This window comes from Ochlerotatus camptorhynchus, unplaced genomic scaffold (genome assembly GCF_037179485.1).
Source record: "Ochlerotatus camptorhynchus isolate MF236.1 unplaced genomic scaffold, CSIRO-AGI_Acam_v1.1 ptg000276l, whole genome shotgun sequence".
NCBI classification, from domain to species: domain Eukaryota; kingdom Metazoa; phylum Arthropoda; class Insecta; order Diptera; family Culicidae; genus Ochlerotatus; species Ochlerotatus camptorhynchus.
Window position 1 is genome coordinate 1,938,287 of NW_027040765.1, and position 25,123 is coordinate 1,963,409.

General features: G+C 37.6%; 1 protein-coding gene across 1 annotated transcript; it reads left to right on the top strand.

The window, feature by feature from the left end:
• Positions 1-966: 966 nt before the first annotated feature.
• LOC135706241 (uncharacterized) lies at positions 967-25,123 on the top strand. Its single transcript, XM_065227807.1, has 5 exons — positions 967-1,609; positions 14,713-14,785; positions 15,251-15,725; positions 24,775-24,921; positions 24,983-25,123. Exons 1-5 carry the CDS (start codon positions 1,163-1,165, stop codon positions 25,062-25,064), a joined length of 1,224 nt encoding a protein of 407 aa, XP_065083879.1. The 5' UTR covers positions 967-1,162; the 3' UTR covers positions 25,065-25,123.

Genomic DNA, 25,123 nt, shown 5'->3' on the forward strand with positions numbered 1-25,123 from the left:
AGAATAAGCTGAAACAAAAAAAAATCTAAATGAAGATTTAAGGAAAACGATAAAAACACAAGGTAAAAAGGGAATTGAGAAATTAACACCAACAACAATTTAATGCATAACAAACGTCTCTAAATCCTAATGCTGAAGCACATCGTGCCGTCACAATTTCAACGACAATCGAAAACAACCGCTGATGAAGCTATATTCGCCAACAGCCCAGCAACCTAATGAGCCTTCAAAAAATGGTTCACCACAAGCCAGACAAAATACAATAACAAACGCGACCAGTAGTTTTACTTTATGAAGGTACCCATTTCACCTACGGTAGGCGAAACCGCGCGCAGAAGGCTATGCCATGCTACGCCCGTTACATTTAGCAGAAGGTACCAAACAATTTTCCACCCAACGCCTGCTTTAGTCCATTTCCAACCACCAACCGAAACGGATTACTATGGTCTCAACTTCACATTAAAAAAAAACCGCGATCGCGTCCATCATCGATATCGTTCTTCGGCAACTGAACATCAAATCGGTCTTTTATTGGTTTTCATCGCGCGATCGCGAACGATTCACGCGGAAGTCTCCCATCATCCGTGCGGCACCACTCGTTGCTGTTATTGTTGTGCGGAACAAATTGGGCAGCGTCGTACATCTTCATCAGAACCGAAGTCATCCACCGTGCATATGTAGATTTGATCCGGCTGGTGCCGGCTGCTGTAGCATCATCATCATCATCATATTGCTGACGTTTAATAAATAATTGCATACGTTTCTTTGTTACCCACCGTCGTGTGATTCGATGTAATCTTATGCTGAACAAGTTTGAAGAATCTGTGCGCCTGCTGAGCAAAGTCAAGGATATTCGACGACCGTTGTCGTTGTCGTCGTCGTCCGTCGGAAGCTGAGCTGAGATCGGTTGCTGATGTAAATCGCTCTCCGGGTGAAGAATTGCAATCCACTTGATAGCCGCAGGTGATTGTGATCGGAAGTGTGCATTCTTTCCGGAGAAAAAATTCCAAAGTCCAGTTCAATTTTCATTTACAAGAAACAATCAGGTGTGTCGAAAAGGGCACGAGATGATGTTTTGAGCAGGCAAGTATGAAGAAAGCTTTTAAACTAGCCGTTAGTGTCGGAGCAAGTTTAGTAGAGTGTGGATTAGTCAGCTGCCAGGATGGCTTCGAATCGGATGCTGGAAAAGCTAGTGTTGGTTGTGGTGGTTGTGCTGGGTTTGCTGCTGCAGATCGTATACAATGATCCCATGCGAGGTTCGCAGCGGCAACAACAGCAAGTGGTGAAAAGCGAAGAGATGCAAACGGAACGCCAAGATTTGAAATCCAGTGAGCCGTCGACTCGGTTTCTGAACGTTGCGGGAACGGAATTGAAGAGTGATGGGGACGCTGTGTCTACGACGGAGAACGAAGCGGATAGTGTGGGAATCAGTACGGTGATGGTGGAGTTGAAGCATTTTGGAACGAAAAATTTCACGTTTTTGGAACCGGATCATATACCGATCAGTGATTTTATGGATTTGGACGAGAACGTGGATCTGGAGCTGCTGTTCACCGAGCAGGTCAATGCGGACCTGCGAGACAGTGAAAATCCAACGGAGAATGTTGTGGTAAGTGAGGTGGAACGATACATCTTCGGAGAAAAGGTTGAACATTAGAATTACTGTGCTTTGAGCGGTCAAAATCGAATTAAGTATTTCCTATCAGTTTTTGGTATTGTGAATCACGTGAGACACTCTACAAAGGATAAGACCAAAGATCCCAAATAGAACAATTCAAACGATACTTTGAGGATGTCCAGTAATCTTGAGTGAAGTCCAGTGCTTCACATTGGTTCATATATCATAACCATTGGCAAGAATAGAATTCTTGTATATGATCTCAGTTCCCTTGAAAAGATCCACAACAGGTATTCTTACCATGAACAAAAATGCGCAAAATATATCAAAACTGCCAGGCTGTGCAGCATTTAAGGGGCAAGATGATTAAGATTCATCGGGCCCATTTAAATCAAAGATTTAAACGCGATGCTTCAGAATCCAATAAATGGATGAAACGTGGACATCTCGTCACCGTCACCAGCGATTTCGTACCGTACGTTCCGTTGTATTTTTATTTATAAATGATTGATCGTTGGGAGCATCTAGTCTAAACAGGTTAAGTGATCCTCCATTTTCCTCTAGTGGTCGGAACATGAGCACTAACTCTTGTTCTAGCCCTATATGGCTTAAAGTTATAGGGTTCGCTTTCTGAAAAGAGAAGAATGGAAGAAAAGGACGTAGGAGAAGGTAAAAGGAGGAAGAAAACTTAGTTCTATCAAAATAGAGTAAAAGCGAGTCTATAATCATTCTCGACAACTCACAATGACTCGTGAACTTTTCCTTTTGTGAGCTTCATAAAATCTCACGAAATTGAACAACGCTGAACACGAAGAAGTGAGATTTCAGTGGATAGAACGAGTGTACATTATAAATTTAAGAACATTCAAACGAAAATAAAGGAAACATCACATCCAATTTCATAATATTGTACAACTACTGTTCTGCTGTACTACTGATGAGCCCAAGATTATTGCGGGTTATTGCCAAACTAGTTCAAAAACTCTTCACACTTTTCTGGACATGGCTCAAAAAATACATTACGGAAGCGACTATCCGTTGCGTTGCGTTGCGCTGTAACGGAGTAATTCGTATATTGCATACTTGTAAACTGTCATGTATCTTCTTTGACGGTCTTGTTCTGATTGCTTAAGAACAACTATTTGGGAGTGAATAGTTCTCCAATCAATGTTCAGAACAGGAAAAGCATGACAATTAGCATTGTCGGTCACGCCCATCTTCTCCGTTACAAGGAAAGGAAGGATATTAGTGATGTAACATCTCCAGCCATGTGTGATAAAAAAAACTTGAAAATATATGCACTATGGGAGGTCACATGGCCAGTTCTGAGGACTACTCCACGACGGTCGATAGTTGTGAATATTAATTCGCACTCGCGACAAGTTATATCCTTCTGAATTTAAATAAAAACTATGTCACTATTAAAAATAAGTAGAGTGACAGTTACAAGCGAAAACAAATGCGAGCAGGACAACAAACACAGCCACCCGCGACCTAAATCTCTAAATCTCAATTCTAGATGCTCAAAAAATTTCACACTAGCGAATCAATCTTCCATGGTTGCCAGTGAATTTTCATTTTGAATTTCATTTTTCATTTTGAAATTCCCGGTTTTTTTCCCGGTTCAAATCTTAAAAATTTTCCGGTTGTTAATACTCAACAAAAAACAAATTGAACGCATTTTTAAAAAGACGGCCAATTGTAAATTTTCGGACGTTATTTGTAGGAAAAATAAATGCAAAATTACAGAAAGTATTTTTTTTAATGCTGAAAGCATAAATTCAACTTTATGATTCACTTAATGTATTCAAAACAAAAAAATTGATCTTCCAAAATACTTTGAAAAATCAATTTCTATAACGTTTTTATGCTCCATACATCTTATGATTTCAAAGCCCTAGAGTAACAGAGATTAAGGTCACTAGGCCAAATGCTATCTGGAATTATAAGACAGAATTGTGAAAAAATTAAAGCTTTAATTATAAAAAATGTTTCAGAAAATATTAACTTGATTCAAATGAGAAGTAAAGGAAATTGTTAGATATATCGGATGAAGAAAATTTGTATTCACTCCGTTGTCTATACTCATATAAATATTAACCTTTCAGTACTCGCGTTGATGTACCAAGTTAAACACGAAAAAATATGTAAAACCTACCGACTTTGGAACTCGCTCAACGTGAAACTAAACATGGTTCATGAAATTTAATATCCACGTATAATACCACCTATCCACCTATATTGAAAGGTTATTTACTGAAAGGAATATACTGAAAGGATTATGATTTAAGAAGAGTCCCAAGATTTTGGGACTTTGACATTTACTCCACACAAATGCCAGAGTCCCAAAATCTGAAAACTCTGGAAACCCTGGATTTGTTACTAAAATTCAAAAGTATTCAAATTGTTGATTTCAAACAAATATTGAGAAGAATTCCCACACAGTTTTTGAAGGAGAAGTTCTGAGCAGAATTCCAAAATTATTCTGACATGAAGTCCTTAGAAATTGTTAGATGAATTTGGAGGGATTTCTGTGGAGAAGGATGCAAGTTCAAAATTAAATTCTTAGGTAACTTTAGAAAATTTCAAAAGGAAAGAAAATTATGTTGATAATTCAACAAGAAACAGAGTTCTAAGAGTGCGAAAGATTCATCACAGAGCTCCAACAAAATTGATAGCAAAAAAAAAATGCTGAAAATTAGAAAGAAATTCTTTAAAAAATACTACAAGGGGTTTCTAAATAAAATTTTGAAAGATTTCTGCTGTTTTGAATAGAGTTAAAAGAAAATTTTGAAATAAATTTCAAATGAATCAAAATCTCCGAATAGGTTCAAGGGAATTATGAGAAGGATTCCAATCAAATTCTTAAAAGGGGTTCCAAGGAAGTTCAAAAAAGAATTCAACGGTAATTATTACGCGGAGTATTTTCTGGTTAATTTGAATTCCATGATAATTCAAAGCAAACTTCCAAGTTAATTCTGGAATTCATATTATGAGAATTTTGAATAAAATAGCATGGCTATTTTGGTTTCGAATTGAAAACGAAAAATTAAAACCCTGGAAAAGAATAGTTCAGATTCGGTTTTTACAAATATTTTTGTGCATAGTGCAGCATCTTCAATATTTTCTTTAAGGCCCATGCCTTTACATCTGAAATTGAAACGATAGAAATCAATTTGAAATATTGCTGAGTGATAAAATTCTAAAAACAATAAGACGGGAAACTGAAAAAGTTACGCAGCAAATAGAGCAAGACATTCATTTGGTAAAAAAATTCTGTTTTAATGGTTTATTAATGGTTTAAATGGTTTAAAAATTTGTTCCTATGGTATGGTAAATTTATTTTTCCCGGTTCTCTCGTCGAATTCCCGATTTTTTCCCGGTTTTCCCGGTTACTTTTCAAATTCCCGGATATTTCCCGGTTTTCCCGGTTCGCTGGCCACCCTGATCTTCGAAAAATCTTCTTTCATTTCTCACATCTTCCTGCATCGCGCATCATCTTTTGACGTAAGACTACGTGTGAAAACCGAACATGTAACAAAATTATGAAAGACTTTAACCGATAATAACTCAGCTGCCCTTGGACCAATTTCAATAATTTTATAACCAATCCATCAGATATATTTCTACGCATCTGTTAAGTTTAAGACTTTATGATTTTTCAAAATATCACTGTAGAAAATTGCACGAATGTGCAACTGTTGCTTTGATATTTAAAATGATCACCGATTGCCAGCGAAAAGCGATTTCCCTAATACAGATTTTAAAGATGAATTCCATCCGGCCGCACCAAACGGTGTTTATTCAATCACCGCGTGGTGAGTAGGGTGTTTCATTTTGAAAAAAGTGATGAATTTTTGATAGGCCACCCTCCAGTTCGATTCATAGCCCCAAAATATGAACCTGTGCAAAAAATGGTAAAGATTGATGAAGGTTTAGAGGTCGCGCCAATGATTTGGATTTTGTATGGAGATTTTGGTGAATTAGTATGGGAAATTATTGATTTTCGTTTACATTGCTCTAACTTTGGTTGTAGTTGTCCAAACGTTGAAAAAAAAAATATGTGGTTGTCATGACAATGATCAACAAGCCTGTTGTTGTTGCGATGAAATTGGCGTTGTTGCCTTGTACATATTCATCTGTCAATTTACCCTATTTTGCCATTTTTTCACATTTTTATAATTCTTGATACGCTGCAAAACTGAGCGTAGCAACTGTAGGCTTTTTGTTTATTGCCATAGCAATAACATACTAAATTTTTTCGACATTTGGACAAGTAGAAGCAAAGTTATAGCGATATAAGCGATTTTTTAAATTCTTCCATAGTAATTCCCATACAAATTTCAAATCATTGGCGCGACCTCTAAACCTTCATCAATCTTTACCAATTTTTGCACAGGTTCATATTTTGGGGCTATGAATCGAACTGGAGGGTGGCCCATCAGAAATTCATCACTTTTTTCAGAATGAAGCACCCTAGTGGTGAGTGGTGGTGTTCTCCAGTGCACAACGAAAGACTCCCCGCAAGCAGCTAGCTACCATGGCTGGCCTCTACCACTGAGCGGATTCAGTTTCAATCACCGTGTATGGTGGTGTCCGGTCGTCGGTATCAGCAGCAGCAGGGCTTTCGGCGCATGGCGTTGAACATTATTCTCCAGTACACAAAGAAAGGCTGCCTGCAAGCAGTGAGCTGCAGCCCACATGAACATCCATAGAAAGAGGAAGAAACTGCATCGCATGGATACATACAGCTCACCAGCCTCATCTGTGTTTAACACCCTAATAGCTAAGCATTACTCAACCATCACGACAAAACGGTCCTTTTCAGGACCTCCATAAATTTGTAAAAAAGTATTTTTTGGACATTTGTCAAGGTCATCAATCGGATGACCCATGATCCCATATCAAGATAGAGCTGGAATGAGGGCGTAACAGCTTTTGTAAACAATTACTTCTTTCTATGATGTCTTGAAAGTCAAGGCTCGCCTTCGCAAATCAACATCACCATCAGGTAGGTTAAGACTTCCCCTACCCGGCGGTAATGTTGGTTTGCATGGGCGTGCCTTGACTTCCTAAAAATCATCGAGAGAAGTCATTGTTTACAAAAGTTGTAACGCCTAATTCCAGCTCTATCTAGATAGGTTTAAATCTAACATGACATGTACTTTAAGGCAACATTGGGGGTGTGATTTAACAATCCAAAGTCAGTCGCGGCATGGAAGTGGTCTGATTTTGATCCAGAGATGACGGATTTTAATTCTTAATACGCCAATCGATAGGAATTTTACGAAGCTGTTAAAATTAAGACTAGCATTTTTCAAAATGTCACTATCGAAAATTGCACGGATGTGCAACTGTTGCTATGATAATTAAAATTTTCACCGATTGCCTGCGAAAAGCAATTTCCCTAACACAGATTTCAAAGTTTAATTCCATACGATCTATGTGGGCCATCTATGTCAACTAAAGGGTATAAACAGAGAGAACCCCGCTCTAATTCCTATTCCTACACAAAACACAACCACGTAGTCCTACGTCACTATTGCGTACAACCCCATAGGGCTGTCCCTTGTAGTTTTTGCAGGAAATCTTCAGAATCGTCATCATTCTTCTTTCTATCTACTCAGCGTACACGCAGCGCAGTACAACCAACAATCAATACGAAACGAACGATTTTAAATTGGCTCACTACTTGACTAGCCTATTGGTCCCAAGCAAACGATCATCGTACCCCATTCTAGTCGACATTCTACTACTACACAATGTTTGTTTTGATTCGATATGAAAATTTGACAGATAAAATGAGGGGTTAGTGGATTTTCGATGGGTGAATCAATTAGCTTGGGACCTAAGCGAGTACCAGAGCTGAGCCAAAAAGTTGAGCACGTTATTTCGGGACCTTCTAGTCTTAGAGTTACCTCTATGGTACAACCTTGAACAGACGTTCAGTTTTGGTGTCGTAAACAGGCATGGCAAATCATTTACATTCATTTCGTGAATTCATTTACATTCATGTGCCTCTAACTTTTTTCATCAACAGAATTCCATGAAATGGTGTATGCAGCTTTTGTAGGTTTTGATATTAGCTACAACTTTGGACGATAACTCAAATCTGTACCTCTTATGCATGATGAACCGGGGCGAACAGAACTTACCTATGTTTTTAAGTGAATGTAAATTACATTCACTGAAATATAGTAACAAGTTGTGCTCACTCTAGTTCATCATGCATATGAGGAACAGATTTGAGTTGTCGACAAAAGTTGTAGTTAATATCAAAATCTACAAAAGATTCCTGCATCATTTAACGGAATTCTGTTGATGGAAAAAGTTAGAGGCAATTGAATGTAAATGAATGCACGAAATGAATGTAAATGGTTTGCATGCCTGGTCGTGAGTAAAAAAAATCTGTTTTTTCTCAGTAAGATACCTGAAAAGACGTTCAGCCTGACGGCCAATTTGTCAAGTTCAAAGGTTTCATGCGAAGAGCATGGAAATCGGAAGTGGTTACCAAAATAGAGGGGACCTTTTCCATCTTGGCATTAAGCCGGGAAAGTTTATTCATATTATGCATTGATTATGGATCACTTTCATCATCCTTGAGCATATCAAATTGATTGCTCAAATGAATTTCATCAGAAGGGGTCAATAGATTAACATTAACATTTTTTTCATAGTTTAAAGCAATTTAAACAAGCTTATCAAAATGAAGAAAAAAAAATATTCTCCTTCAAAATGAAACCTGTTATGCTCAAATCGGTCCAAAATTAGATGAGTACAGGTACACTCCCGATCATAAGTTTGGGATCACCCTTTAAAAAACATTTAAATGTTCTTTGCTCATATCTCTGCCATTTTACGACCGATTTTCGATCGTTATATTTAAGTTAAACGGCATTGACTGAAACGTAGTTTTTTTTTTATAATTATTTTATTATGTACTGAAACTAAGTTCGCAGGTAACTGGTTTAATATATTTGTATAGTAAAACATCTCTTTTCCAAAATTCACACTGAATGTTCATAACTTATTTTCTCGGAATTGGGTCGGCCAAATTTTGAAATGAAAGTGGAAGTAGAACCCTCATCATATACCCATCGAGATACGTTTATGAAAGATTGGTTGACATTTTTTTTCCTTGATTTGTTTTCCGTTGATCTTGATTTCCGTACTCAGTACCAATGCTACTGACGCCAACACCTGAACCCTACCTATGGACCCATCAATTCATGGACCCGAGACCAACGGTTTTACTTCCCTTGATGAGAGATTTTTATTCCGATGGCGCCGACTGGGATTGAAACTGAGCCCTTTGGAGTGACAGGCAGTCACACTTACCACTACACCCCTGAGGCCGCTGGTTGACAAAATTAGAATATGGTTTAAGGTTCATACGTTTACTTGTATTTGTTTTCCACTTTGCCGGTATTGGTGTTATCGAGAATATCAAAAATCATGTAAAACTTATAAGGACTGTTCATTCATGAAAGTAGACACCTGTTTTTCAAAGGCAATTATTTATTTTCGAACAAATTCATAAGTTTACTTTATATTAAGGGGGATTTCCGGTTCAATATTTTCAAAAAATCGATTTTTTTTTTTGCATGAAATCAAAGCTAAACATGTCTAGAATATGTGGGTAAAAGGACATTTCGATCCGGCAAATATTTACGTCGCTACAGGCCTTTGAGTGCATCGACCTCCCGAGCGGTATGGGTCGCGCAGGTATAAGAAAAAATGTTTCGCAAACTTTAAACGCGTTTTTCTCAAGACTACATTTTTCAAAACTGCGAGCACTCTAGCTTTTGAACGGTTCAACCAATTGACTTCGTTCTTTGCTTCCCTTATTGAAAATAATTTTTTTCGTGGAATGATCTATAGACTCAAGGAGAAATGTGCAATTTTCGATTTTTCACAGCCTGTCAAAGTCAAAAAATCGACCGAAAAAAACGACTTTTTCTCAAATGCCCGCCATTTTGTCAAATTTTTTCATTCCATTCTCTGAACTATACTCTTCAAGAAACTGAGCCAATTTTCTTTCTAGGTGACGATTTGCGACCTCTAGGCTGCTCGCAGTTTTGGGAAGTACCCGCCGGGCAGCCGCCATATTGGACGCCATTTTGGATTTTTGGACTTGAAAAAATTCCCAGTTGTAGGGCAAGAATGAATAAAGATTTGACAAAAAACTCAGGTCTCTAACTCTTACCAGTTCCCTGGAAAAAAAAATCCAAAGTTTAGGTCAATTGAACCGGAAATCCCCCTTAATGAAAACCAACATACATACGACCAATTTCACGTGAGTTTGAATGTTTACCTCTCATTTCTGAAGAACGCTCGGACTTTTCTCTTGATACCGCCCATTAGATTCTGCACAACTTTCTTCTTAACGTTTCGTTGGGCTGCAGACCAAATTTTCTTGAAGCAGTCAACAGATCTTGCTTCTCTTCCATCTTTCTTAAGATGCCGTTTAATTATTGCCCAGTTTCTTTCCATAGGACGCAGTTCAGGGCAGTTTGAGGGATTTTGGAATTTTTCGACAAAATCGACTTTTTCCTTCTTGAGCATCTCCAACATAGCAGCAGCATAGTGAGCACATGCCAGATCCGGCTAAAACAATGGAGGATCCGTATGCTTTCGGTAGATGGGTAGAAGCCGTTTTTTATGCATTCTTTTCTGTAATTTTCACCATTGATTGGGCCCGTTGTGAAATACGAAGAACTCTTCAAGCCACAGGGGCAAATGGCTTGCCACACCAAAACCTTTCTTTTCCAAATTTTCCGGTTCGTATGTATCGCAGATCATCAGGCACATCTATCCTCTGCTCAGCGTTGAAAAATTGCGGCCCGGGAAGTGTACTACCCAAGTAACAATTCAGCAGCTACTTAGCATCCAGTCTGGTTTATGATGGTTTTATAACGGAAATGAACAATTCATTTAGTTTGAATACAGCATTGCAAAGTGTAAAACATTCCTGATTAATAATTCAGCTTATTGCTGTTTTAAAAACCTTCTATAGTCTGTTGAGAAAGTCAAAATCTTTCTTGCTTTAAAAATAAATTTAAAACAGCTCTCAACCCCTTCATAAAACTGTTCTGTAAATCAATTATAAACTTCATTAGTTATTGATTATTAATGCCTTGATAAAATACGCTACAAAGTTGTTCTATCATTATAAAAGCAACCATAAAACCATTCGGTTTTAAATGAGAGCAAAAGGCATACATTGTTGTTGTTAAGACTTGTTAAAGTGTATCATAAAATCCCCAATTACTCTATTTCCAAATTCGAAGACGAAAGTAGAATGAAAAATTCAAGCGATGCTAACGACCGAAGGAAAGTCAATTTCAGCAACGACTGAGCATCTAACGTTTGCATCACGTTCTGACTGGTGTTGACGGTCTCCTTTATGAAAAAGTTTAAAAACAGACCAGCCTTCTCCAGATCAGACGAACGAAATAATTTGCATTTGTACCTACAGAAAACCACTGAAACTGGCAGTAAGCGGAGATTGACTGGTTTCCGATTCATAGCAGTAATTTTATTCCGCGAAAGGTTCAAAATTTCATTCAAGCGTACTTAATTTAAACTGCACCGTTTGATGGTGGACTTCGGGAACCATCGGGAAGAAGGGGATCTTTTACAGGAACAATTGAGCTTCCAGCTGTTTCATTATACATGCGAAATGTTGCAAAACAGTTCCGTACATTTCCTTAGTAACTGCTTCCAATCCAGCGGGAGAAAATCGCCTGGAAGAACGCTGGAGTAAAACCTCGTTGTAATGATCTAACAACGCAACTGTCGAAAGATAAACCAACTTTGACGTTTAACTTTTTGCAGGCAACATTGCCTCCATAAATGCTGCCATAAATCTCAACGGGTTAGGATCAAGCAAAATGGCTTTGGATAAATACGATTCAGTCAGGAAGTTTTCTTCATAAAAGCTATTTTAAAACCTTATGAATTTGTCGGGGATTTCATTAAAGCAAAACAACTTTTTCACAAATGGCCCATGCAAACCAACTTTTAAGCCACCGCCATATTACAATTATTTAGTTTGACTTTTTCAAACTTCGTTTTCAATGTGTATTTCCATGGATATAGCTTTATTTTGGTCAATTTAGGAATGAGCAGATATTTGAAATACGATAATCATAAAACAAACCTCGGCTGGGCTTAATGATCAATCTGAAGAATAATGAATTTTTCTTCTCGATTAGAAATAATAAGTGAGATCAACGTTTTCCGAGGGCGTACTTATTTTTTTCGATGTTTTCAAGTACATTTCACATAAGATTTAATATGGCACCTTTAATTTGGCCATCTTATGAGAACAATTTTAATAATTTCGGAAATTGAATAGGCTTTTTATATGATCAGTTTGTATTTCAATTATATTGGTAAGATCGGATGGTACTTTTTGAATCCTTTTCTATCTTGATTGATGATTTTTCTAGTGGATTCAGCAAGCGGCTATCCCTGGCTTAAAAAAGGTTTTTATTGTTGCCAAATAGCTTTTATTGTAGCTTAAATACGGGTTTCAAATGGTTCTCAATACGTTCGTCATACAACCTTTTTGCAGTAAATCAATCTTGAAGAGTTTCGAAAATATACCCTTCAGAACCTTATCCAGGATGGGCCAACTAGACAGATTCTAGTCTTAATGAGGTTTTGGTGGATGCATCAATGGCAAACTAGCCTTGACCAGAATTTTATGAATGTTGTTTTATAGTAACTTTGTATTAATTCATAAAACTTAAAATGTTACTTGAGTAGTATCCGCGCGGGCTTTAATTTGGCGTCCAGGTTCAGTTGGTAGTTCCGTTAGAGTACGGCAGTGTGAAAATTGTATATTGCTCGCTTTCTACTCGCTATATACAATTTTCACACTACCGTACTCTAACGGAACTATCAACTCTATACTTTCATCTCCTCATCTATCGTATAAAAATTACCACTTTAGTCTGTTATTTGAAATTAGCATATTCAACTATTTCAATTAAGATTTATCTCCTCAATTGCTCGTAGAATTTATTGTTATGTTATTCATCTTCTGTTAGCATTATATGGAATTTCGATTGGGATTATTTAGAATCTTCCTTGAAGTGATTTGGATTTTCTGTCTGTTTGAGAATGACACTTGGAATAATCAAGAATCCCATTTGATTTGCTACAGAATCGCACTTGAGGTTCTTGGTTATCCCTCTTGGAATTCTCAAGAAATGCTCTTTTGTTATCCAGACTAACTGTGGTGATTCACCGAGCGTCCTCCGATTTGATTTGTTGGCTATGGATAGTGATATTCGGCAATCCTTCTTGAAATCCCACAGAACCACAATGGAGATTCATTTCTAGCATTATTGTTGAAATACTGGACATACAAAAATAATTCAACTTTATTTTTCTTTTTGTTTTTCATTGGAATATAGAAGATCTGACATTATTTGTCATTTAATTTTGCTGCTTGTTTTTTTATGTATTCAAGTATAAAACAGCAAAAATGGTTATCTTCCATTTAATTACACTTCATTAATTTTGGTATCCATGACACATACGTATTTCGGCTACAATGTACAGTCTTCATCAGTGTCATTCCCACTAAAGAACCTATCAAAACCTAACCTCCTTAAGTACTCATCCCCTACACACTTAGAAATACCTAATCTTACACATGACGGAATCCATCTTTGACAAAAAAGATAAGACGTAAACAAACATGTCATGATTTTTGCGTCTATGATGACTCAATTTTATGTCAAAATTGACGCTCGTTTATATGTCAGTCTCAGAGCACATAAATTTACATTAATTTTTCCAAGTGTGTAGGTCAAAATGTCAAGATCACAGGTATAAAAATGAAACTACAATGTGCAGTCGAATAACCTTTTTTGCTGTTTTATTCAAAGCATTCCACTAACAACCTCATTTCATTTCATCATGACTACCAAGCCTTTGGGAATTTTCCTTATCTACTCTCATCAAATTCTATCAAAAAGCATGAAATTGCATCACAATTTTCAACAGTCTTCTTTTTACTTATTAATTTGAACCGTGTCTCACGACAGCTAAACGAAATCTTCCCTGCATTTTAGATAGAGTCGCTCCCCTCGTAAATAATAACAGATTATATTTGAACAGAATAGAAGTCAACATTTGGATAATTTGGCTTTATCGATCAAGCCACAAATCATGGTGATAAATTTGTGAATACTTCATCAAACAGGAGCTGAAAATTCAGAAATCATGATGCACAAACTGAGAAGTAACATCTCTTTAAACTTTCAAAGGGTGTCGATGTATTTTTTTTGTTTTATCCAGTGCTGTACATCCAAAAATGTAAATCTAATTTGAATCTTATTCAGCTGTTTATCAACTTTAATTGTTTGTTGAGCATTTAGTAAGTTAATGAAATAACGAGCAAAGGCGTAAAATGACAATTTGAGAATATAATTGATTTACTAGAATAAAATAAACAGTTTGTATTACGCTGCTTTTACTGCATTTGTTTATTTTTGTGGCCATTAAAATTACATGAGATTTTCGACATGATTGAGGTGCATCCTCTTGCATGCAAGATTAAAATTTATTTTTTGCTGTATTAAATTGCTGCAAGCTGAATTTAACCGAGCATGAATGTTATAAGTGTGATACACGCCAGTTTCCCTTTCGAAAATAATTATTACCAAAACGCCACTCACCAAACAGCAAATCACAATATGTACTGTCTCTCCAAATTTGAAATTCAACCTTCGGTCTGATTGACGGAGTTCATTAAAAACCAGCTCTTCATCCTATTAATGTGAACAATTTTCACCTTCGCTGACCACCAAAAAACATTAATAATAACATTCCAAACCACTAATTGCCGCAGTAGGTATGGATGCAGCTGAAAAAACTGCTTAAACCACATTCAACGGTAGAACGATTGTGACAAAATTACATTTTAATTGCGGAAAAGGTCGTTCGTTCGACAGGTTTTCAAAAATTCATCATTCAAACAGGCAATGGCTTCCTGAAGATAAAAAGATTCACAGCCTACTGCTACAGCTCGTATCAATTTTTATAACCTAATGCTCACTTTTTGTTCCTGTTCCCAGCTCCAGATCGAGGACTACGACGACGAAGGAAACTCCCAGAGCTACTTTTTACACTCGTCACCACATTCCGATAGTAAGTACAGTACAAATTACCGCACCTCGTATATCTACTAAACAGCTGTTTACGAACGATGACGGAGAGTCAGAGCACGTCCAGCACACGCTTCACCGATTCCGGACAAAAACACCGCCGACTCACGTAACTCCTAACAGTATCAGACCTATGCTTGCCGCCCAACGAGTATGTACATAAATTGGTGAACAATCGGCACGGAATCGTACTTTTGAGCCCTTTCCTCTATATCTATCAAAATTGGTTGCGAAATACGAACCACAACACTGTCGTCACTGTGCTATTAGTCTCTATTCACCTACATAAAATGTAAATACAATTTTTCTGTAACGCATGTAAATATGACCGAGCTTTCGTTCCCTTTCACTTTGCTCCTTTTTTGCTGTGGTGGATACGCACACTTTTAAATCCAAGATCAAGACAATAAAACCACGTGGAGTTCAACGAGCGTCTCGCGAGTTACAGGCTTCTTCCGGGACGTTCTGCAGCGATTGGGCGTCTACAAGTACATTGAAAAGCATCAGGCGGACCAACAACGGTTCGGTCCATTGAGCCCACATCGATTCCACCCGCACTTCATCAACACCCCCAAGGGGCTTCGAAATCTTCCGGCCCATTTCAGCGACCAGGTGACACCGGCGCTGACGACCGGTAATGCCGGGGTGACAACGCCGATTACGATCGGTGGCAGCTCGTCGAAGCGACCTCCACGGCCCTCGAAGACCGCCATCGGGGGCCTCTTCAATCAGTTCAAGCAACGCATCAAAGCAATCTACCCGGGTACGGTGTGGTGCGGCGATGGCAACCAGGCCAAAAGTGAAAACGACATCGGATTTTTCTACATGACGGATGCGTGCTGCCGGGCGCACGATCTGTGTCCGGCGTCGATCGTCCCCGGAGAGCAGTTCAATCGACTGAAGAACAATGGGTATTTTACCAGGTGAGTTGACGGGTTGGAACAAGGAAAATTTTACTCCAAGAATTATAAAATGCTTGAAAACGGAAAGGCATTGAATAGTGACAGTTCGTAGAACTATCGATCATACTTCAGTAGACTATGAAGAAACTTTGGCTATGTTGGAGAGGTTACGAAGATTTCAACGTGAAATCTTGTTACATTAAGATTCATAAAGATGATCCTCGAACCTGAATGGAAAGCTTATATTACATTTAGGAAAAAATCATGATATTCTTTAAAATCACCTCCGTGAACGTTCGCAAGACTTCGTGCAATTACAAAGATTTTCAGAGTTGGTTGAAAAAGCTAACATGAAGCTTTAGTGTGATAATTTATTAGCTAGAGAATGATCTTTAGAACAGGGTAGGTGGATAGTTCATTTAGATTACAACAGTATGAAAATTGAATAGAAGTTGAATATGAGCGAAGGGCCATTAATGCGACAGTATAAAGTCAAACGCACATCTTTTGCCTAACCCGTACGATGTACGCGGAGACTTGAAGTATGTCTTCAAGTCTACAGGCAAAAGATGTGCGTCCTCCTTTTGCTCATTACTGACTGCGGCTGTGGAATAGTTCTAGCGACGTTTCATCACTACCTAAAGCCCCACGTTGCGAGAGCATTTCCAGTCGATGGTCTGTTATAATGCAATTCTTCTTTACCCAACTATTGTGTTGCTCTTCTCGTCAAGGCTACAAAGATTATTTAGAGGCGGTTCAACAGCTTATGGAGTGTGTTAAATACACTTCCAGTTAAAGCAGAAAGAACCTAAGGTCAATATGAGGAAAAATTATGTGGGAAGTTCACAGAACTTCATAAGTTGTCATAAGTTCTCAAAAAACTCTGAGGATTTTTTGGAGAAGATCGTATATCTGCCGGAGAAAATTCAAAGATCTTTCAGAGGATATTGACAGTACTATTGGGAGATGATCGACGCATCTATAGAAGTTCAAAATAATCTTCAGAGGTCTTTGAGTGAAGTTCAGAGGACACTCAGAGAAAGTACGGAGGACCTGCATGGAATGTCCAGATAACTTCCTGCAGATATTTCAAGGACTTTCAGGGAAACCATTTCATTGTTTTTTTTTCAGGATATACTGAACAAATTTATAAGACTTGCAGGGTAGCATCAAAGATAAATTAAAATTACTTTTGGAGATGAACAACGCGAGGTTCAAGGGTTTCTGAAGAAAATTCAACGATTGTGCTCAGATGGCTTCCAGGTGAAGTTCATAGCCCATAAAACTCACTGAAAAATTGCATTTGTTTTTCTGAAGAAGTACACCCTAATAAAAAATACCATAAACGAACAAATGATTGAACTATTCAACAAATGGTGGATGATACCACGAACACGTCGTTACGCAAATTAACCTTAACATTTTTATTAGGGCAGGCAAAATAGCGAAAAAGAAATTAAATTTTTGAATCGACCTTCTCCGAATTGGACCTTAAAAAAAATACAAAATAGTGTACTTATTGCAAAAAAAATTGTAGTTTTAGAAAAAAATCATGTATTTCTGGGACAAATAAATTTTTAATTTTTTTTTTAAGTAACAATTAAAAAAAAAATATATTACAATACATATATCTCAAAATGTCATCGTCTGATTTTTATTAAAAAAAAAACTAATGAAAATGCATACTTTTTCAATGTTTAAAAGCATTGACACTTGAAAACTGACAAAAATGGTAGAACAAGAACTCTTGGAGGCGAACCAGCCTAAGGCTGAAAGCCTCCTAAATAAAGCTAAATAATAATAATAATAGAACAAGAACTTTTGATCAAATTTTTGATTTGTTGGTACTCTTTTTTGTGTATTTTGTCCCAGAATATGATTTAAAATGTCTCAAATTTGTTTATCTATTCATTTCAATCCTTTAAATTTGTCGAACCACTGAACGGAATCTTTTTATGAAAAGCTTTGAGTGATTTGGTTTATTTCCTTTAAATTCCATTATAATTGCTTATCTTTTGACAGATACGTGTATTTCGTCTACTACTTGCAGACTTCACCAGTGACAAGTGGTGTTGAGTACTTGGCACTGATGAAGTCTGCAAGTAGTAGACGAAATACGCGTTTCTGTCAAAAGATAAGCAATTATAACGGAAATAAACCAACTCACTCCAAGCTATTTATTTCGTCAAGCCAAATCTTGGAAGAGTGATTAAAGACAACCGTACACTCATAAAATAAATCACATAACCAGTGGAAAATCCATGTGGATTTCACATAAACTTCATGTGATCCCATAATTCGAAATTTCTCCACTAAATCACATGAACCTTATGTGTCCAATGAAAGCTTTATGATTACTCACATGGAATGTATGATGTTATGTGATATTCAGATAAAAATAATTAATTTTGTTATTGGAAAAATATGTGCATTCCTAATAGAAATTATGTGAAAACTTTTTTCAGTGTTGGTGTCGAGTGACTAATGTAAACTGTGTTTATTAATATCAATTTATTATCTAGACTACTGTGATTGGACTCTTCCGTCGAGTTGCTTCAGCTTTCTCCTTCACTCCTCCTCAAGCTCGACGCACTGAAGGTCAATCTTCTTCCGCAACTACTCTTAGGGTAATAAACAAACATCTATGACACCGGTACATACCAAATCCTTGACGAAATTGTACCTTGTGTCAATGTGCTTCGTTCGGCTATTTCCTCCTTCAGACCGTAGCATCGCAATACAACTTTGGTTGTCCTCCCGTCCGTACCGTGATAGGATTGGCAATGATCTATCCTAGGTTCTCCATTAGCTGCTTCCTAGCGCTCCAGCTAATTGATCCATCAAGCCGGAAAACGAATCCCACGATCACCAGCTCAGTCAGCGTCTACATATGCTTCTAGTGGTCCTGCAACTAATACACACTTAGAAAAATTAATGTAAATTTAGGTGCTCTGAGACTGACATATGCGAGCGTCAAATTTGACATAAAATTGATTCATAATAGACGTGAAATTCAGCTCAATCAAACATACTTTCGAACTTTTCAGTCACGGAGCACTTAATTTAACATGATATGTTTGTTTACGTCTCATCCTTCATGTCAAAGATGGATTCCGTCACGTGTGAGATAAGGTATTTCTAATAGCGAATTTGTTTTTGTTTCAGTTCCAACCTGGATCGGGTATCAAGATTGGGTCTCCTTGTTGTCAGTGTGAACGTTTGTTTTTGTAACCTGGCTCGGGTTGAGGTTCACACTGACAGGAAGCTCGGGTTTGCACGGGTTGGAACTGGTTCCAACCTGGATAATAAACAAATTCGCTATAAGTGTGTAGCTTCAATTTCAAATCGGCGGTAGTGTAGAGATATCGCAGTGTGCGTTAGGCTTCCGTCCAGTCTGCTTCGGTGGGATGGCTAACCTTGCGTCCCAGAATGGATGCACTAATAGCAATGTCAGGCCTCGTATTCACCGCAATATACAACAAAGCACCTACTAAGCTTTGGAACTCCTCGCTACGAGGCAACGGATCCTCCTCCATTTGTTGTAGATTCGGATATCCGGGGTCCATTGCGATATGAGACGGCTCGCTTTGTATTGTCCAAACTTAGCCGCTACCCTCCGGATGTAAGCGCTTTGAATCAACAGGAACTGGCCACTTTGCGTTTTCTGAATCTGAATACGCAGGTAGCTTCAAGACATGTGATTTTGAAATGTCACTGCAGAAATTTACGAACCCTTTCGTATTCTTCTACATAGAGTAAGACGAACGACTTCTTTCCGTGGCATGTTCTCATGTAGAGACAAGGATCGGATTCAGATGGAACGTATCCAAGTTCATGTAACACCTCGCTGATTTTCTCGTTCCACACTCTTCCCGCCTGCTTCAAACCATACAGGCTCTTTCGCAAACAGCATACATCATTCTTGGCACGGGACGTAGCAGGTTGCTTCATGAAGCTCGTCTCGGATAATTTGCCGGGAAGGTATGCCTTTTTAACTTCAACGTGCTGCACTATGTGGATACTCAAGAGGGCACGAAGAGTCGTTTGCTTCGCAACCAGTGCAAATACCTCGTCATAGTCTGTTCCATACTTCTGATTGTACCCTTGAGCATCATTCTCCTCCTATCCATGGGTTGATCCAGTCTCCTCCACAGTTTAGTCTTCATCGTCGGTCGTTTGATTATGAAAATCATCACAGGTTGACTCATAGCCGTAGACAACTTCGTCTTTTGCTTTATTATAGAGACTTTCAGCCCTTAGCTGGTTCGTCTCGTGCCGTAGAAATCATTATCGTTAGAATCACTATCTTCGTCGTCCGGTGTTAGGAATACTGCATCACGGCCAACAGTCAGTTTGTCGTTCTCACGATCCATGAAGCGATACGCCTTGTGCTGCAGAGAATATCCAACGAACAGAAGCTTTCTTGATTTTGCCTATTGGGCCTATTCTGTTGGGGAATCCACACGTGGGGTCGTGGCTATTTGTCTCCAATTTCTCGATCATCCGATACTTCCTAAATCTTGTTCGAACTTGACCTAATTAAGGCCCACTGGCTTTCTCTGCGTATCGTACATCGCGTAACATTTGAAAAGGGCCTATCCTCGTTGATCGATTCTCTTCATGGGAAGATTCAACGAAACTCGTAGTGTTTACAGAAGGTTTTAAAAAGTACAGTTACAGGTTTTTACAGATTGATAGAATTGCTGTAGATCAAGAAGATTAAGAGAAAAACCTCGATAGATTTCTTGGGAAATGTTGTTTGATGAAAATTTAAGAACTAGTGAAACAACCTACATTAGATCTTTCGAAAACTTCTAAGTAACATCCAAATTGTCCCGAAATGATTTAAAACTGAATAAGCCATTTTTTAGCCAAAGATATAAATATTTGGTTGAATAAGTTATTGTTCAGCTATCAATGTTTGTTGGGTACTATCTACTACTAGGAAGACTTCAGTGATAAGTGCAGAAGCCGGTCTGAGGAACTTCAGTGGATTTCTAAAGGAAATTCTGAGTACCTACATGAAAAGATTCGATGAATTCCTAAAAAATCGCATGTGAAAATAAGGAATCCCGCTGAGGACTAGCCAGAGCACTTCTATAGAAACTTCTAAGAGCTTCTCAGGGTAGTTCGAAAGACTTGTTTAGAAGACACCTAGACAATGTGCAATGCACTTTCTAAGAAACTACAAAGGAGTTTGAGAAAATTCAAAGTTGATGAAAAAATGTATATGTGGTTTCCATGACAACAATTAACAAGCCATGACAACGATTAGCTTAGTAAAGAGTATTTTAGATTAAATTTCTAACTAGAAAAATTCAAACTTATCGATATGTTTAAGGGGAAAGAGGACGTCACTATTTTTTGGAATAGCAGTTAGGCTAGTAGAATGCAAGTAACACATTTTCATGAACGTAATTTTGGTGAACGAAAAACCTGTTTTTGAATTATTGAAAATATCTGACCAAAACAATCCTACTGTGATGTGATGAACATTTCAAAAGGTCCTATCTGCATTGATCGATTTTCTTCATTGACTTTCTCTTTCGTCAATAACTCAGCTGCAAAACCTTTCCCTGTTGTATTTGACGGTTTGGACGCTAGATAAGAACCTTCTTTATCAAACTATGTGGTAGAATTAGCGCAAAATCTGTTTGCATAGCAGTGGTTATGAAAAGAGAAAGTCGATGAAGAGAATCGATCAAAGCAGATAGGACCATTTGAAATGTTCATCGAGATTTGACTTCGTTTTACCACAAACGAAGTGACAGACGGAGCGGCTCGAAAACATTGGTGACGAACCTGCTGTTGCAATTTTTCAGTGTACCACATGGCAACACTACTACTGGATTGTACTAGCATTTTCACAAAATGTACTAGAATGTTTTGGTTCTATCTCTTTCACCGCAACCACAAACGAAGTGACAGACGACTAACTGGCGAAGAAATCAATCAAAATAATGTGGTTTGCTGTAATAGAATTTTCTTAGAAGTTGGTGCCATCAGCCACCAGATGGGCTAGTATTTTTGTTTTGATTTTAACAAAGTTGATTTTGTGTGCAATCATCTTTAACAGTGTGCAAAGAGTGTATCATTTTGTCATTTTTTATGCATTTCAGTTTTGAGTAGAGTGAAAGAAATAGAACCAAAACATTCTATGTAGTACATTTGGTGAAAATGTTAGTACAATCCAGTAGTAGCACAAACAAAGTGACAGACGGAGCGGCTCGAAAACTTTGGTGACGCACCTGCTATTGCAATTTTTCAGTGTACCACATGGCAACACCACTACTACTGAATTGTACCACATGGCAACACTACTAATGGATTGTACCACATGGCAACACTAAATGTACTAGAATGTTGACAAAAATGACAAAATGATACACTCTTTGCACACTGTCAAAGATCATATTGCACACAAAATCAACTATGTTCAAATCAAACAAAGATACTAGCCCATCTGGTGGCTGATGGCACAAGCTTCTAAGAAAATTCTATTACAGCGAACCACATCGTTTGTGGTTTTACCATACAGGTAACTCTAAGACCAGAAGGTCCCGAAGAAACGTGCTCAACTTTTTGGCTCAGCTCTGGTACTATCTTCGGTCCCAAGCTAATCGATGCACTCCTCGAAACATAGGAAAATTCACGAACCCCTCATTTTATCTGTCAACCTTCGAATCAAAACAAACATAGTGTAGTACTATAATTTCGATTGGAATGAGGTACGTTAATCGATTTGCTTGGGGCCAATAGGCTAGTCAAGTATGGAGCCAATTTAAAATCGTTAGTTGTCGCCGGTTGGTTTTACTGTACTCCAAATTTCTGTCCTTGAAATGTTTTCAAGAACCTCGAATTGCAAAAACAAAATAAAAAACAACTTTTATGCGTCCTTAATGTAAAGAAAACTTGAAGGAGAATTCCAAGGTAAATCTGAGAAAAATTTCGTAGTGATTCTGAGTAAAATTTTACAGAGATTTAGGTAAATGTTAAGAAGAAATAAAAGAAATTCTGGAGTGAATTGAAATGGACTCGTTGAGACAAATACAATGGAATACTGATGAGAATTCCAAAATAATCTAATTTTGAATATTGTTCTAAATAAATTCTAGGAAGAATTTCTAGGTAAGCAGGACTCCAAGGGAATTCAGAGGATAAATTCACGAAACTGCAGATGAGAATTTTTAGAAATTTCAGTGAGTTTTTTATAGAACCGCTTAGACGAATTCCAAGGAAAATCTAAGAATAATTTCTTCATAATTCTGAAAAGTATACCAAGAAACTTGCATAACGAAGAAGTGAAAATCAGGCTTGTGGTAAATATTAAGAAATTTATGAAAATCGGAGAACGAAAACTTAAAGTTTCCAGGAGGGAAGTTGTAAAATGTTATCACAATTATAAAGGGAATGGGGGAGAGAATTCCAAAATTATTATAAGGGATGTACTATAGGATTGTTGACGATGTTCTGGGTTGCATCTGAAGATTGAGAAAATATCAAAGAGCGTCCCAAGAAACATTTGAAGTTTTATCATGGTTTTAAAGCATTCTACAAGTCCAAATCATGCTCTAGAAGACCTTCATGAAACCACAATTATTACACCCAACCGGGAAAAGTAAGATTATACAGATTTACATGAAAAGTATGTCGAATTTGCATTCTTTCGCAACAGGAACAAATTCTGTAATGTGGTCACCGGAAGGTTTTTTGAATATTGTTTTTTTTTAATTTCAATGTCAGCTTAATGTTCGAACAAAGTTTGTATTGCTAAACGCAATGTGGCTAGAAAATCATCTCGAGAATGTTTTATACAAAAATATGCGTTCTGAAAAAACTTGCTTGTACGCTGCAGTCCATTGCAAGAACTGCCATCACCGACAAACCGACATGAAACTTAAACTTAACTCTTGATCGAGAATCCATAACGGCGGATTCAAATGTGCAGCGATCCCATCTTTTTTGATTTTAGATTTTTTTTTTTTTTTTTTGACTATATGTTTTTAGTATTACTTCTACGTGAAGTCAACGATTTACATAGTTGAAGATGCTAATTTCAAATAACAGACTGTAGTGGTAATTTTTATACGATAGATGGACTGCCTATAACCGCATATCAGTCCCATATGGATTTTCGTCAATTTCGAGATAACAACGCTATCCACTATCAATTGGCATCTACTTTCATATTATGTGATAAAACTATGGACTTAGATCATGAAAAATATGAAAACAACATCAAGTCAGTTTGTCCCATCTAGCAAAGTAATCGCATATCAGTCCCATCCTGAAATTCAATCGTCCATAGTTTAAGTTAAAGTTCTGCTTTTCGAATTGCCATATTTTTTGTTGATATAACAGAACATGCAAGCTTCATTGTGACAGATTTTAACTTGAAAAAAATATCAATAAATTTACTATGATTTTTCAAATATTTACATGAGAATTGCACTTCGTAACTTCGACTGCCATTTTCTCAATGCCTACTTTTTCCATATGGGACTGATATGCAATTATAGGCAGTGGAGTAGATGAAAGCATAGAGTTGATAGTTCCGTTAGAGTACGGCAGTGTGAAGATTGTATATAGATATTAGACAAGCGAGCTAGGACAACTTTTAAGGAAGGTACAAATCGGATTTTTCATCTCTCTTTACCAAACTCCCCCTTTGGAGAGGGGTGGTGAGGGGTGTCCCCCCCCCCCGCCATCACTGAAATTAGCATCTTCAACTACATAGAAAATTGTTAGCTAGATAAAAATAATTGGCCAGGAATAGATTAGACACGAACCATCTAATACATTTTGTATGCGTGTTCGTGGCTAGGATACACATTTTTCGCGAACAAGGCGGCAGATGTCGGTTTTGTGCTTTGATCAGAAATTTGATGGTACTTTGGTCATTCATGTCGGTTTGTCGGTACTGCCATTACATTTATTACTGCCAGTAAAGATACAATAGGTAGGAGCTGTTTACTTTGGTTTTGCATTTCATTACAGAACACCTTCTATAAGCCAACAACAGCAAGTTTGTGATTTCCTTCAAAAACCTAAACCTTTCCTCTTTTTACAGATCTCACTGCGACTGTGATAAACAATTCTACAACTGCCTTAAGAATGCCAACACGCTGGTGTCGAACCAAATCGGATACACCTACTTCAATCTGCTGAAGCCGCAGTGCTTCCGCCACGAGCACCCGAAAGTTGCCTGTTCGAAAAAGTACCAATACACACAATAGGAATTCCACTTTTGATTAATGGATATTATCGCATCTTTTCAGAAGCAAAGGCAAATGTTTGACATATGTGGTGGACGAAAAGCAGGACAAACTGTGGCAGTGGTTCGACAATCTAATCTATTGAAGCTAATTCTTCTTTTACAGGGATATTCAAACTGTATCATATGTGTGCGCGTGTATGTG

What these genes read in the sequence shown, in the direction of transcription:
- LOC135706241 (XM_065227807.1), top strand. Translation starts at nt 1,163, where the DNA reads ATGGCTTCGAATCGGATGCTGGAAAAGCTAGTGTTGGTTGTGGTGGTT. An exon ending in CTCGTCACCACATTCCGATA is followed by an intron (nt 14,786 to 15,250) that starts GTAAGTACAGTA and finishes CGCGAGTTACAG; the next exon opens with GCTTCTTCCGGGACGTTCTG. An exon ending in AACAATGGGTATTTTACCAG is followed by an intron (nt 15,726 to 24,774) that starts GTGAGTTGACGG and finishes CTCTTTTTACAG; the next exon opens with ATCTCACTGCGACTGTGATA.